General features: G+C 34.5%; 1 protein-coding gene across 2 annotated transcripts; it reads left to right on the top strand.

Annotated features, from left to right (window-relative positions):
* Window positions 1-457: 457 nt before the first annotated feature.
* On the top strand, window positions 458-8,570 carry LOC131080022 (probable WRKY transcription factor 3). Of its 2 annotated transcripts, XM_058018108.2 has the most exons (6): window positions 459-1,122; window positions 2,811-2,984; window positions 3,271-3,814; window positions 3,932-4,094; window positions 4,204-4,362; window positions 7,578-8,570. In XM_058018108.2, the coding sequence occupies exons 1-6, from the start codon at window positions 724-726 to the stop codon at window positions 8,185-8,187; spliced, it is 2,049 nt and encodes a 682-aa protein (XP_057874091.2). In that variant the 5' UTR covers window positions 459-723; the 3' UTR covers window positions 8,188-8,570. The 2 variants fall into 2 exon arrangements, with proteins under 2 accessions (XP_057874090.2, XP_057874091.2); XM_058018107.2 differs by having other exon boundaries at window positions 458-1,122; window positions 3,271-4,094.
* Window positions 8,571-15,802: the final 7,232 nt, after the last annotated feature.

Raw genomic sequence — 15,802 nt, 5'->3', positions numbered from 1 at the left:
TGCACTCTAACATCTCAATGATGGATCAAAAAGTGTGATTTGAAACATTGATGTTAAAAACACACACAATCTAATCTAAAAACAACTCTTTTTTAATCACATGAATTATAAAAATTTATCATCTTCAACTTACAAATGTTATTGTTATTAAAATATTCTATTTTAGTATCAAATGAATAAATTTAACAGCAATAAAAAGATAAGGATCATACTCCAAATAAATATGACTAGGTGTAGGCCCCTTACACCTTGACTATTAGGGCAAGTCAGTAATTTGTGCACCTAATACCACGTATGCTAAATCACATTGCAAAATATTTATTTTAAAATAAATAAATAAAACCAAGTTAGGGGCTGCTGACTTGGTCAAATTTGACCGAGCACAAACATTAATTATGAGAAAAGAGGAGGCAAGGGAAAACTCAAAGTCTTCACAGCCGCCTTCAATTTATAAATAAAATCAAACATGAGCTTTCTTCAGGAATTTGTAGCTTCTCAGAAGCAGCCCTGCCGTGTTCCAGCCTTAGTTTTGCTTGCCCAGTCAAAGCAGAGCATTGACTATCGAGCTCTATACCCTTTTCCTGTGTCTTGCGTGTTTCGATCCTCTGACCTTCCAGAAGCATTTTCATTTAGTATTTCAGCCCCAGGCCACCGTCATTTTGTTATTGCTTGCCATTAGGAAAAGTAGAATCACTGCTGATACCATTGGTATCCAAATTATTCATGGGTGATCAGCAGCAACAGCAAGAAGAACAGAATCAGCGTTCTAATAACAATTATAATAATCATAATAACAACTCAATGATTTCCCCTTCTTCATACTACATGGATTACCAGCTTGCCAGCCCGGTCTCTGCTTTCCTAAACGAAGACTTGGATATGAATTCTACTTCCTCTTTCTCGGAGCTTTTGGGTGGAGGCTCTTATGAAGGCTTCTCAGTAGAGAAGGAGGCTGATAGTCATAATGAGAATGGAGGGAGTTTTGCAGAGAGGAGGCTGAGGTTCAAATCTACGCCTCCCTCATCGCTTCCCATAATGCCCAGATCTCCATATTTCTCAATTCCGCCTGGTTTGAGCCCCACCACCTTGTTGGACTCCCCAGTTCTGCTCTCTAGCTCCCAAGTAAGTAGCAAAGGATCTGACTTTATGAAATTAAATGCCTGAACAATGATCACTAATGTGGAAAAAATAGTGTTCTCTGTTTGAGGGTACAAAATTAGTCCTTTTCTTAAAGAAATTTGGTCATTTGGGTTTGGTTTTAAAAAAAATTATATGATTTAAAATGCGTCTGTAATTTTACTTTTCGGTATTGAAATTGCAATCTTGGATTTTGGGTTTTCAGTTTTGTATACCTGTTTTCAATTGGGTATAAGTCCTTGTTTTAGATTTTCTGCTACAGGGTCTTCAGTTTTATGTGAGTTGTATGATTCTAAGAAAAAATCTGTTTTTCTGTTTAGTATGTGATTTAAATTTGAAGTAAAGTTTTGGATTACATGTTTTACAAATTTATATTTGAATTTGTTGACGGAAGTCCTTTCTTAGATTTTGTACAATTATGTTTGGTTTTTCTTAATTATAATTTATGTTTGGTTTTTCTTAATTATAATTTTCAAAAACTTTGGGTACAATTTTTGCAATTTTGGCTGCAGATGTAATTTCAGTCTTGCGTACAATTTGGATTTTTGGGCTTTATATGTAATTTCAATTTCAGGTAGAATTTGGATTTTTTGAGTTTTATTCATAATTTCAAATTTCACATGCAATTTTTTTTTTTTTTTTTTTTATAAAAGTGGATAGAACTACTGAACTATATTAAATTTTAAAAGTATTTTTTACAGTGTCTGGTTCAAAAAGCACTGAAGGGAAAAAACCAGTAAGAAAACCCTTTAGTATTGCTTAAGTAACACAAACGTACAATTTTTTTTTTTTGGGTTTTTTATGTAATTTTAATTTAAGGTGCAATTTTTGGATTTTTGGAAATATAAATAATTTTAATTTGGAGTACAGAGTTGAATTTGGGAAATTTAGCATCCTTTGCTATCATAGATCTTTGAAGGGAGAGCTCGGTCATCTGGCTTACTTCTCTCTGTCTAGTCATGAACACAAAATACCTCCAACCGGCTACAAGTTGGAGAGATTTTTAATCGAGGAATGTTGTCTTATGAAAATTGTGCCCCTCAATCTTTTCCAACTTTTGCAATTGTTTAGTTCTTTTTTGGAGGCATGGGATGGGAGCGAATCTGTGATTTGTTCATGCCATTTATTCTCCCAGTACAACGCCTGTTTTGGTTTGAGATTCTCTATCACCAGTCTATAACCACTTGCATATAGATGTCTCTAATCATATAGGCAAGCGTCCAACCTGGCAGAAGGCCAAGGGTTTTGCTTCTGTGTGTAATACATGTTAATGCAAGACCAAGAAAATACATCCCACAATTGAAAATGTTTTGGACATATTGTCTTTTTGTTCTCTCCAAAAGATAAAATAGTGGCTTCGTTTGGAGTGCAAAGCAAAGGGAGAGTATCTATGATAAGTAAAAGGGTATTGAGTTTGAAGGCTATAGAACTTAGGAGTCTTTAAGTTTGCTATTGACTGCAAGAATTTTGTTTATAGAACTTGTGGACAATTGTTTTCCTTGTTTCTTCATTTATATGTTCTTGCACCTGATATTGGATATGTTATTCGACATGTGCAATCAGGACCTTTATCCATAGATTATATTATAATCAATAAAGTTGTTTCATTGGCACAATCAGATCTTAAATGACAACCAGACTTATCTTTACTTTTGTGAATGAATTTGGTGCAGGCTTTACTGTCACCAACAACTGGCACTTTTCCTTTACTACCATTTACATTTGAAAACAGTAGTAGTACTGCTCAAAATGTTTTGAAGGATGAAGAACAAGACAGCTCAAGCTTTGCTTTCAAGCCCTTAACAGATTCAAATTCTAGTTCACAAATGCAATCTTTTGGAAACCTGGTATTAATCTTCTACCTCCTTTTGCAGTATGTAAATTAGTGTTTTAGTAAATTACCACTTCTCAAAAATTCTTCAGCTTTATTACTCATTTCTTACAAGATAAGTTATAGAGTTATTTTTAGTTGCACGCACAATACAGACTTGCAAAGGCTGAAGGGACTCTACAAACTTTGGGAGATTCAGCTTTATTGTGGTTCCTTCTAGGCTTCTCATTATCTAAATTCATTTTTCTGATTAAAAAACATTGGAGCATTAAGACTTACATGGATATTGTCTTTTCATGAAGGTCACCTTCTCTTATGGTCAGCCTCAAGCTCTAAAAGGATCTCAAGATGATGCTCAGATGTGGTCCTTACCAGATTTCAAGAAAACAAGGGGACCAGTGACAAATGAATTCTCTGAAAGACAAGTGCCAGGCAATACTCGTTCGCAAGATGCTTCTCTTGATGCTGCTCCTCTGCAATCAGTTTCTTTGGAGCAGCAACAAGAGAGGCAGACCTCGAACCAGTTGTCAGAAGTAAACCAAAACACCCTAGTTCCTCAGCATGTGATAGAGAGACGCTCTGATGATGGATACAATTGGCGCAAGTATGGGCAAAAGCATGTCAAAGGAAGTGAGTATCCTCGGAGTTATTACAAGTGCACACACCCAAGTTGTCCAACTAAGAAGAAGGTTGAACGTTCTCTTGATGGACAAGTAACAGAGATAGTCTATAAGGGTGTCCATAACCATCCTAAACCTCAACCGAGTCGTCGGACGGGAGCTGCTCGTGTGGCTCATGAAGAAGGAGAAACTACCGTAGGCTCTGCTGCTACTATCAAAGTAGAAGGTGGGTCTTCTTGGGGAAGCAATTTGAAAGTTAATGATGATTCAAATTACTCACAAGTCTGGAAGAGTGAAGGCCTTGAGAGATCCTCATCAGCTTCTGTTGTTACTGAACTCTCAGATCCATCCTCAACTCCACCAGGACAAACCTCTAGTCATCTGGAGTCAGCAGATACCCCGGAGCATTCGTCAATTTCAGCAAGTGAGGACGATGATGCAAGGACACAAGCTGACAAGTTGTTGGGAGATGATGCTGAAGAAGATGAACATGATTCAAAGCGCAGGTGTCTTTACTTAGAACTTTTAAATTCAACCATTCTATAGAAATTACCTAATACTTTTTAGAGATGCAATTGCCTTCTTGATTGTAAATACTTAATGGAAAATTGACAGGAGGAAAGAACAAAGTGCATCTGACATCATAGGGGCCACCAGAACTATTCGGGAGCCTCGGGTTGTTGTGCAAACAACCAGTGACATTGATATACTTGATGATGGATATCGCTGGCGCAAATATGGGCAGAAAGTAGTGAAAGGCAACCCCAATCCTAGGTACAATATCTTTATGTTGGTTTGTCAATTTTTTTTGTGCTTTCTATTGTTTATTAATATTTAAATGTGGTCAATTGTTAGCATTCTTTAGGAATATGTTTTTAAAACAACAATGGCACATAAAAGAAGTCCTTAAATTATCAGAAAAGCATGATTGGATCATTGCTGGTGAAAGTTTTGGTACAAAACTTGGCAAAGGGATTAGCGCATGGGCATAAACCATGAAGAATGGATTAAAGGAGATTTAGAGGAGCACAATCAACATTAGACCATTGAATCATCCTCAAAATCTTAGCCAAGGTGTATAAAAAATTAAAAATTGATATTATTTTTTTGGACTTCAATTTGATAGTCCATTGAAGTATATTCTTGATTTGGTTGAATGAAATAAAAGTATCTTTCAATCTAAAATTATATTTACCGGGAAGACTCTAAGTCTGTACATGACCTCATTTATGGGACATTGAGCAATGGTTCAAACTTTAGAGAGTACTGCTTGGTATCAAACATTTGTAAAGCATGGTTGTCCAATATCAGCAGACATTTAGTAGTGCTCCTTAATTTAAGTCATTCTTATTTAATATTTAATAGCAATAAACTTAGAAAAAACAGAAACTACTGTTATTTTTTTAAATGTAACTACCAAAAATTGCATTTGGAGAAAATGTTAGCATACAATCAACTTGTAGTATTTTTTGCAAGCCTAAATTTACTATTTTACAGTTAAATGAAATTTCAAATTCAAGAAGGGGAGCCTCTCAGCTGAGTTTTTGGTTGGAGAAACATCTGCATTAGTCAAATTTTATTTTGATACTGTGAGAATTTATTAAAGAACAGAATCAATACATATGATTGAAATATTCTTAACTTCTATAGTTCTCTTCCTGCTTTATTTTTCAGATGTATTTCATTTTTCTATTAAACCTAGGGTCAGGAGGAACTCCTAAAATTGTTACATGGCATTGCATTTGAAATTTTTTGAGAATTAATACCTTTACTAATTGCATATTTTTAGGGGGTAGTAATTGAATTGTTGTAATTGCATCTTTTATGACTAATATATTTTTGTAGAATGGGATTTGCCTGTTTTCGAAGGAAATAATGTTTTATGTGCTTTCCTTGTAAGTTTATTTGACTTTTCTTTTTGATGCCTAGCAAAGAGCTGGGGTGGTTGATGGTAACATTATTAGATGGGGTATTGTGTCCTTACAATATTTAGTTGGCTGTTCTCTTTCTATCCTCGGGGCTGTAGTGTATTTCCTTTTGTCAAATTCAACGAAATAGCTGAACTTGGCTGCCTAAAGTACATAAACGCCATGCTGGAAAACATTTGGATTTTATATGTTTCCTTATTTTTATTTTTTGTTACCATCATTGAGAAGTAAATCTTTTAGTACTCAAGGGTTAATCCTTTTGAGCTATTAAATTGCTCTTTCTCCGTTTGTTTCTTATAAGATGGGTCCATCTGTGTCACCAATGGTGCTTTGTGTGGTTTACAGAACCAATTTAAGAGTTACATTTATCGATTTTGCAGCATGTTTAGTTGAAGGTTACTACTGCACAAACTGATTAAGGTTTCAAATTTTCTCTTGCTTGAATGTGTCCTAATTTTCAGTGTTTCTCTGTTCCTCTCCACCTTGGACAATGCAAGGTTTGGAGAAGTGATCCTATTGAGATTTTACCATTTGCTGGATGGGATGATTCCCCCAGTGATGTAGTATAATCGTCGCGTCAGCAGGACTGTCTACAAAATGAATGGTGTGTTATCCTAAAGCTACCTTTATATGTGGACATTGCGTTAGAATTGTCAATTTTTAGCCCCTAGTTCCCACCTATTTAAAACCAAAAGTATATTTGCCTTAATTGTTTTTCACTTTTTGAATAATTCTGTACTGTATTTCTTTTCTAAATTTGGTAAATGTCCATTTGGAGCAAGCTTTGGAGTAGAACCACAACCAAGGGGATAACTTCCATTAAAATTGCCCAGACTTGCACCCTGACTCATCTGTTGAGGTACACCACACCTGACCTGTTGAATATAGTATTGTATCCAATTTCAACATTATATCATGTGTCCTGCAGTTTGGACCGGGGGCTCCTCTTCAGAAGCCCACTTGCTTTTACCACTAAATCTCATCCAGTTCGTCAAAGCTCTGTACAATATTCTTGTACTTTGATTCTTGTTACTTCTGAAATTCCTATAGTTGTTTGTAGTTTGAACCATTAAGTTCAACTGCACTTCAACGTTAAAAACTATGTTATTAACTACCGAATTCTTGTCATAATAGCTTCATAGAAAATGGATAACTGGAAGGTAGCGTAGTTCCATTCATTTTATTATAATGTTATCCAACAATTTTAATCAGTTGCTTCTTTGAAAAATTTCCAATCATAGGATATTTATCTTCTTAAAGTATTCCAGGCAGCAATTTTGGAGGCTCTAGTTTTCCTTCTTTTCAGCTTAAATAGGATCATATTGAGATTTTTTTGAAGTTTTTCTTTGAAAACATTGAAGCTAGAGCGTGCTTCATAAACATGTTGTATGGTTTTATGCTACTCTGTCCTAGGCAACTTCTAGTTTCAGTTCAACCGATTTATTTTAGAGCTACGGCAGCATTTTCAACCTCTTGGGATGTTCTTGTGTGGAGTTGGGGGCTCTGGTGTGGATGTTCTTGTCTATAGATGTAATATTCCCAGGGAAGAAAATATTACTGTTTGAAGCTCCTTTTCTGAGCCATTGTGAAACAGTGCTTTTGGTGTCAGCTTTTGTGTGACTTTCGTTCTGTATACAGTTAGTACAGATCATCATAAGATGAGCAGTGTAAATTAACATTATGAGCCCATGCCTCTGTATATCACCGAAATTTTACTCGTGTGGAACATCCTGGTGATTTTTTTTTGACTAGCAACTTGATAAAACAGTGCATCTGTAAGTAGTCGAAGTTTGAAGTCTTCTCTGTTTCCATATAAAAGGTTTTTCTGCTTTATCCCTATATGCACACAATGAAGTTTCTAGTTTTAACAGCAACTTCAACTGTTATCTATTACATGCTTTAGTCTGTAGTCAAATCCATTCGGAAGGCCCTATTGGCAGGTAGTTTATAGATGATTTCCTTGTGTCCTCACTATGACCAAGTTCTTTTGAACAATATAATGATGTTTTCATTTCAAAATATTATTTCCATTATTCTCATGTTAGTGAACTGTATTTGCAGGAGTTACTATAAATGCACAAATGGAGGATGCCCAGTAAGGAAGCATGTTGAGAGAGCCTCGCATGATGCAAAGGCAGTGATTACAACTTATGAAGGAAAACACAATCATGATGTCCCAGCTCCACGAAATAGTAGTCATAGCAATGCTGGACTAGGGAATGGGCCATCTGTAGCTATTTTGCAGAATAATGTTGCATCCTCTACAAATTCCATGCCTTTGACTGGTTCTCAACCTCAAGGAACCGTGTCTCATTTTGATAGGCATCCTGATCTTAGTAATGACTATCCACAGAGCAATTACATGTTTGGAAGGCTTGCAAATGAGAGTCTGAATTCTCAAGACAGGGGTGTTTCCAACCAAGGTATGGGGATGGGAGGTTCTCTTGGGGCTTTTGGCCTGGACAGTAGACATGTTGAGAGACAACAAACATCAGGAGTCTCCACTTCATTTTCGATGCAGATCAACCCTGCAAATCAGGGATATTCGGCTACCAATTTCAATACTTCCATGCAACCATATCTTAACCAGAATAATGAGAGAGATATTGGACTTGTCAGGCCTAAAGAAGAACAGAAGGACAACTTCTACTATGACGGCCCTTTGCATTGAATTTATTCTTCTAATTGCTCTGTAGATCAAGATTTAAAATACAACGAGGCTCCCCAAACTTCTTTAGTTGTGCATTGTCTTCACAGTTAGCAAGTTTCTTTTAGAGCGCCAGTATTTTCCCAAGCATGGTCATGCACTAGAGTTTTTGTAGGATTACTGCAACGGTGCATGTGGTATAGTATGATATTTGATTTTCAAAAGCCTTTATAACTTACTGGCTAATGTTTACATGTAACATATAAATGTTAATTTTACTGGTGGCTCATTAGCCATATACTGCACTGGATAGTAGCTTGTGAGGCTGCTTACATTCTTTTCACCCCTTTTCAGGGGTCAGTATGTAAATTCTTCATCAAGTGAATTTTTATTATTTATTTTTTCAACTAGTCTCGAGGACTTGTAAAAGCTCCAAGGATATTTGAATGTGTCCGTAATAATGTTTACATGTCTGCTTTGTGCTGTCCATATTTGGCATTTGCTAGAATGACTTGTTGGCTTGCTTATGTAGAGCTTCTCCCATTCGCTACACGCAACCTTGTTTTAAAGTGTGTAGTGTTTTGTCATGGAATCAAATTTACTAGAATAATTCAAAGAAGCAAATACATACCAAGGACTGTTTCCTTCATAAGTGAAGCATTAGTAGTCAGGATGATGGAGAGTGAACAAAATATTTGCCACTCAGATGGGTTTGCATGATCTATGGTAATCCCCTATTTTTTTTTCTGAAGTACTTTTATGTAGATTTGCAATGGTGAAACTTGCACCCCCATGCTAATTCCAATTTTTTATCTGGTCCGATTGTGATGGAATGGTTTGTTTAATACAATTAGATATTAAGAAATGACACATTATAATTCTTTGGCCTTCACTCATCCTATTAGCACATCTTTGTTATGGGCCATCCCGACCCACCTGAACTTATTTCAGTCACTTATGAAATCAATTTCTTACCATGCATTCAATGGTTTTCTCTTCGAGACATTTCCTGGGGAGAATGAACTTAAGCTCATTAATTTTTCGTTAGCTTTGGTGAGCTCTGCATGCTAGTTTCCCATATCAACTGGCTGTTCATACTCTGTCAGTTCAGCAACTTACAGAAAACATAATGATATTAGAAAAAGGAGAAGCTGGAACAGAGAATCGTTAGGCAAAAAAATTATTTGTACCAGTCCTGGTGCTTAGTAATAAACTATCTTCGTTTCCAAATTTTGCATTATCTGTTGTGTATTTATCGGTTTATTGATTGGGTAATAGTAGATTGTTAAATGTTGTTATAGTTGTTGTATGTATTTCTTTTGGGTTGGTTATTAATAGTTGACTTGTTGAACTGGTCTATGAGCAAAATATTTAAGATTTAAACCTAGGATTTAATCCATTCCACGTTGATTAGGTTTCATGTGGTAGTAACCCATTTTCAGTAGAACTTTTATGGGGTTCAAACTTCTGTCGTAGCCATCTTTGAATTTTGGTGGGTAATTGTTAGTGTTGAAATTTGTTGTTACTATCCTTATCAATAGCTAATTTATGAAGTATCATTTTGTAAGTGTTGTTTGAGAATGTATTGGTTTCGAAGAAATAACTCATTATTTACAGTCAGATTGGTTGATGTTTTTGCGAGGATACTTGTATTTCCTTATATTTTTTTGTATGTTGATTTTTGGGTTGACGTTGTTTCCTTAAAGACACTATTGTGTCAAAACTATTTGAGTCGGTATTGGTAATGATATAGTATTGTGGAAGTGAAGGAATATTTGCTTCGAACTCGGCATTTTATGGATGGTTAGAGATTTCAGTCTCATTAACTTGGGTTATTGGGTACTTAAGTTCCATGAGAAGCTTGATATGGGTATTAATCATTGAGATTTATTTTAGAACTTTTTGTTAGTTATTTTTGTTTATTTTGGTTATATATATTCTGTTATGTGTTTGGGAGTGCCTTATGGTTAGGTCATGGGTTCTAGGTAAGGATTTTTTATGAAGTATATTTGTGTAGATTTGATAAATTGCAAGAAATCAAGATGATATTCATTTGGGGAAAAATGATGTTGGTTACATTAGTCATATTGTATGTAATTGTTGTAATAATCCACTATGCTTTGTAATAACCCACTATACTTAAACCAACAAAATTTTGACCTCTTTTTTTTTTTTGAAATATTTAATTTAATCATTTGTGTTTGATTCAATCGCATACTTTGGGCATCCATCCATTTGGATTAGGCATTCATCCATCCAGGATGAGCATCTAACCATACGGGTTAGGCATCTGTGCATACGGAACAAAAGGTTTTATCTATCCAATACGGGATAGGCATCTACCCATACAGGGTAAGCATCTATCCAATTGGGATAGGAGGTGCTCTGGCCAGAGACTTAGACTCATTGGGACCATTCGGGTCCTGAGCCACTCACTAAGCACTACACTCCTCTAATGGGAGTGCACCGAGGTCGCCGTCCTTAAAAGAAATCAAAATAACATAATGCAAGCTTGAATTCCACCTTGGAATTTAGCTTAAAGCCTCGGGAAGTCAAGCGAATCCATACGGGATTCCTTCCGAGTATGCATTGAATTACTTTTTCTTTTATTACACTTATATTTCAAATTAGGATTCTTCGCAATCCTTCTTCTTACCAGACCTAGACCCCATCCACGAACGCCTGAGTACTAGGGACAACTTCTTCCCTAGATTGCCTACATATCCGTTTCGGCACGAGATCAAGGCGTAAAGTATGTTGTTCTATTTTCTAATCTATGGTTTAATGTAAACCGTTTGGTGGGTACGCAACCCTTTTTAGGGTTAATGTCCCAGACAGTTTCTCTACGGTTGCTACCCACGATGGTAGCACTCAAGCAAAGACTCAAGATGGCCTATTGCGTGTGGCCTAAAACAGCTAGATCCTAATACCTATCATAAGCGTCACTTTTGACCCAATTGTCAATCGTCAACAACTCTTCGAGATTAAATCAAATTTATAAAAGCATTTCACTCAATCCACCCTAAAGGGGTTTACTATGGTTTAACTCAACGGATGTAAAATCATTTAAGGATTATCTTATTAGATTATCGATCCAAGGGGGATTACCCTCCCCTTGGATTTTAACTTCCAAGTGTCCCTTATTACTCCCCGACGATTTATAGGGACGATGCCACAGACGTCGTTGATGCAGCTTTATTAAGCATTAAGTGCAGTAGTTCAACACGACGACATTACCTGTAAGCGTGACCCAGAGGCACCGCAAATACCAAACGCTGCTAGGTTTTGTTTTCCAACTCCCTTTGTTTAGTTTTCTAACTAAGAGGCTATGAAAACTTTTAATTAGCATCATGCTTGAAACAATTATGAAATGAACGTGCATAATTAGACATTGCAAAGCTTAAATAATTGAAAAAAACTACTTCTATGGGATTCATGAACCACTTGAAAACCAAATTATTTAATATTCAAAACTTGAAATTTAACTTGCACAATAATGACAATTATGAAACTCGCATATTGATAATTAAACATGTAACTTGCATGAAGATGATGAAAATGTAACTTGCTCATCAATAAATGCAAATAATGTATAAGTAATTCGCATGATGCAAGGATAGTGTCATTTACATGCAAGATTAAGCAAATGTTATTTCTATCACGAGAATAATTAATTATAGTGTCATTAGTTCAAAATAAGCAATTAGTTTAGACATTAGACAAATTTGGGTCAAATCATAATATTATGAATTAATTGTTTCTAATGAATCTAAAATACCAACTAAGTAATCCAATAAATCTCAATTAAATTGAAGGATTCCAATTATAAAATTTGATATATTTTTAATCTACAATTATAAATTTACTAAAGATAAATAATTTATAAATTTATCTAAGTTTAACTTTACTAAACTAAAATTTAAATTAAAGAAATTATTAACAAAATCCAATTGCAAAAATAATTTTTGGTAGTGGCTTTTATTACCAAGTGGAAGTGGGGGCCATGAGTCCCGTCACCACTACGGACCTGTAGGTGCAGGCCCGCAGTGATGAGGGGACGGTTGTGGGCCCCTCCTCCATTCCCTTTGCGACCACTACCGTAACAGTGACCGCAGGGGCAGCGGAGAGTACCACTCCCCGACGGGTTTAATAACTCCGCCCCCTCCTGCGTTGACCAATTAAATTTATTTTATGTAAACAATTTTTTTGTAACCTACTTTATTTTATTTTATTCTCTTTTTTTTTTTATCGTACAAATTAAATGTGTGTGTGTGTGTGTGTGTGTGTGTGTGTGTGTGTGTGTGTGTGATTTTATTCCAGTTCTATTAACAATTTTAAAATGTTATTATAAAAATAAAAATGTGTGTGATTTTATTCCAGTTCTATTAACAATTTAAAAATGTTATTATAAAAATAAAAATAAGAATCTACTCACAGGGATGAAAAATAATAGAGAAAATTATTTCAGATGATCTCACAAGAGCCCAAAAAAAGATACACTGTGCTTGAATTTGAGGCAGCAATACAACAGAGAACTAAATTACCTCAGAGATGGATAGATGTATAAATTTCGATTTCACAGTGATCATATTCAACAAATTTTCTTTACGTTGAGATAAACATAAATTTTTATGATGAGTTTGTCAGGAAATTAACATTCACAGAGGGAGAGAGATTTCTGAAAAGAAATAAATAGCAAGATAATATTTTTCACAGGGAGTTTATACAACAATATTGAGAAGAATTCATATTTGAAATACTATTTCACATAGCGAGATATCTCAATACAAATGATTATATGCATAGAGAAAGAAACTATCTACAGAGATAAAAGAATTTTGAGTTTTCAAAAAAAAAGTAGAGATGTTGAAAAGCACGATTTTTCCAGATTCAAGATTTTTTCTAGATTTCAAAAAGCAGAAAAAGGTAGAAGTCTGATTTCTTTCTTTTCTCTAAACAGATTAACAAATAAAAAGAAATCTGCATTTGCATGTTTGAAAAGTACTTTTATCAATGCATTTTTTTAATGAAAAATAGATTTTCCTTTCTAATAAATCTATCTAACAATTAAGCAATAATTTCCTTCAGAAAATTATATTCAAATAAAAGAATCTAAGAGGAGATATTTCCTTTTGAAAATATAAAATTTACATAAGCAATTAGCAAATGGAAAAGGGAGAACCTGGAGAAGCCTTTTGATGTTGAATCCTCTCCAAATCTTCAAGCTAGTCTTTCTTGATCCTTCCTTGCAAGCTTGCTGAAATTTCTTCAAAACAAACTTAACAATTCTACAAATGAAAAATATGACTACCAGAAAAATAAATAAATAAATATATACTTGAAAAATCTTTTCTTCAAAAAAATAATCAACCCCCTTCTTTTGAAAATTGCATACAATATATAGGAAAAACCCCTTAACTCCACTATCTAGAGGAATTAATTGAGAATGAGATTCTTTTTCCAATATTGGATCCATGCAAAATTGATTAATATCCTAGTGGGGGAGTTACATGCAAGGAAATTAAAGAATGAAGATTCCTCTAGAAGCTTCTAATTCCTCCTACAACATGTGCCATAATTGGGAATGAGAAAAATAAATAATGCTTATTTAAATTATATTCTCCAAGTGTGTATGTGGGTCCATTGTTTAACCTTTTATAATATTTATTCAACCATATTCAATAGTTCAACCAAAAGAAGATATAATAGAAATTGCATCAAATTAAAAGTGATAAGGGAGGGTTATGACAATTGTGATGATATCCATTTGGGGAAAAATGATGATGGTTACATTAGTCATATTGTATGTAATTGTTCTCTCAAAATTCTTGAGTAAACGTGTATTGAGATTCAAAACAGAACTCTAACATTGTCATATGTAAATTCGTTATTGAAATATGGTCATGGTGTAAATTCTTATAGATAAAATTGTAAACTATGTTAAAAAATGGCTTCGCTTCTCTCCCTTGTACAAACCCCAAACCTTGGTTCAAACTGTCAATCAGGGAAAAAGGGGTAATCAAATCAAAAACCAAAACACATTCAAATGAATCTAAGCTAACCACAAAACTTGAATTACATGCTAACTTTTCTAATCTTACCAACGAAATAACTAAAACAAAACATAAAACAAATGCAAACCATTTGTATCTGCTTCTTCAGTTGAATTTTGTTGCTCTTTCTTCCATCTCTAATGATGATATGTCGCTCTCATTATGTGAGGTGCACGAAACAAATGAAAGCAAAGGACAATGTTCGAGATTTACTAGGAATGCGTGATTAAAATGATTGCTAATTGCTAAATGATAGTGATTGATTTGACAAGACGACATTATCTAAGCTAAATGATTACTCGAAAATGCGACAAAATGAAATTGTTATGAGATTAGATGAAATAAAAATGCGAGAGAATGAAATTACTCAAAAAGTGGATGAATTGATTAAAGGAGAGGTGACCTCAATTTATAGAAAACTAGAGACTCGACAGGCGGGCGAGATTGAAAAAAATTTTGATTGGGTGGACGAACCAAATTGAATGCATGGCAGAGTTGCCATTTGAGCAAGGATGAAGGAGATGAGGAAAAAGTGGAGAAAAAGCAAAAAGCATATTTTCGAGGATGCATACCTCATTTTCGAAAATCAAGAGGATAATGGACAATTAAAAAAATTTAAAAAGCAAATATTATCCTTATATGAAAAGATAATTAGAAAATTAAATAAATAAAAATATTCATTTAATTTCGATAACATAATTAACTAATTGAATAATTTAAATAAATTATTCAACTATAGGTTATTTAAAAATTGAAACTTTAATTAAATAGTTAAAATTAGTTTAATAAAGGGGATATATCGAAATTAATTAAATAATTTAATATTATTTAATTAATATTAAAAGGGAAGGGGTTTGATGAAAGATTAAAGAAGAAGAATTAGTAAAAAGGGATGGCTTAATTAATTAAAGTTAGTCAAACTATCATCCAAAGACCTGAATTAGGTGAAATTAAGTCAATTTGGTCAAAATAGGTGAAATTGGAAAGAATTGGGAAGGTTTGGATAGAAAATGGGAAGATTCGAGTGACGATTGGAAAATTAGGTCAAACCAGGTAAAATCGAGTAACAACGAGTAAACCGGGTCAAAACATGTTAGCAGACAAAGAAGGGACGAATGTGATGCCATGGGGTTGAAGGAGAGGTCAAAATGGAACCTCATAATAGAAATAGGGGAAAAATGAAGCCAATAAGGCCGAAAATGAAAAGCAGGAAGTGGCAGGATCCAAAAAGGAAGGCGAAAAACCCTAAAATTGAGATAAGGGTTTGGTTCAAAAATTGACATCCTAGGAGCGAGAGGGGAATGATCTGACACAAAGGGGATGAAGGAGAGGTCAAAATGTAACCACAAACTCGAAATGGGAAGGAAGGGGAAAGATCTAGACCAAAAATGGAAAAGGCGGAATGGGAAGACAAAATTAGGGTCAAAAAACCCTAATTGAGACGCAATTAGTCATATTGTATGTAATTGTGATGACATCCATTTAGGGAAAAATGATGCTGGTTACATTAGTCATATTGTATGTAATTGTTCTCTCAAAATTCTTGAGTAAACATGTATTGAGATTCAAAACAAAACTCTAACATT

This window comes from Cryptomeria japonica, chromosome 3, assembly GCF_030272615.1.
Source record: "Cryptomeria japonica chromosome 3, Sugi_1.0, whole genome shotgun sequence".
Lineage (NCBI taxonomy): Eukaryota > Viridiplantae > Streptophyta > Pinopsida > Cupressales > Cupressaceae > Cryptomeria > Cryptomeria japonica.
This window is presented reverse-complemented; position numbering and strand designations above follow the sequence as displayed.

Coding starts and splice junctions, on each gene's coding strand:
- LOC131080022 (XM_058018107.2), top strand. CDS start 724: ATGGGTGATCAGCAGCAACAGCAAGAAGAACAGAATCAGCGTTCTAAT. Junction 4,095..4,203: donor GAACATGATTCAAAGCGCAG/GTGTCTTTACTT, acceptor GAAAATTGACAG/GAGGAAAGAACAAAGTGCAT. Junction 4,363..7,577: donor AAAGGCAACCCCAATCCTAG/GTACAATATCTT, acceptor CTGTATTTGCAG/GAGTTACTATAAATGCACAA.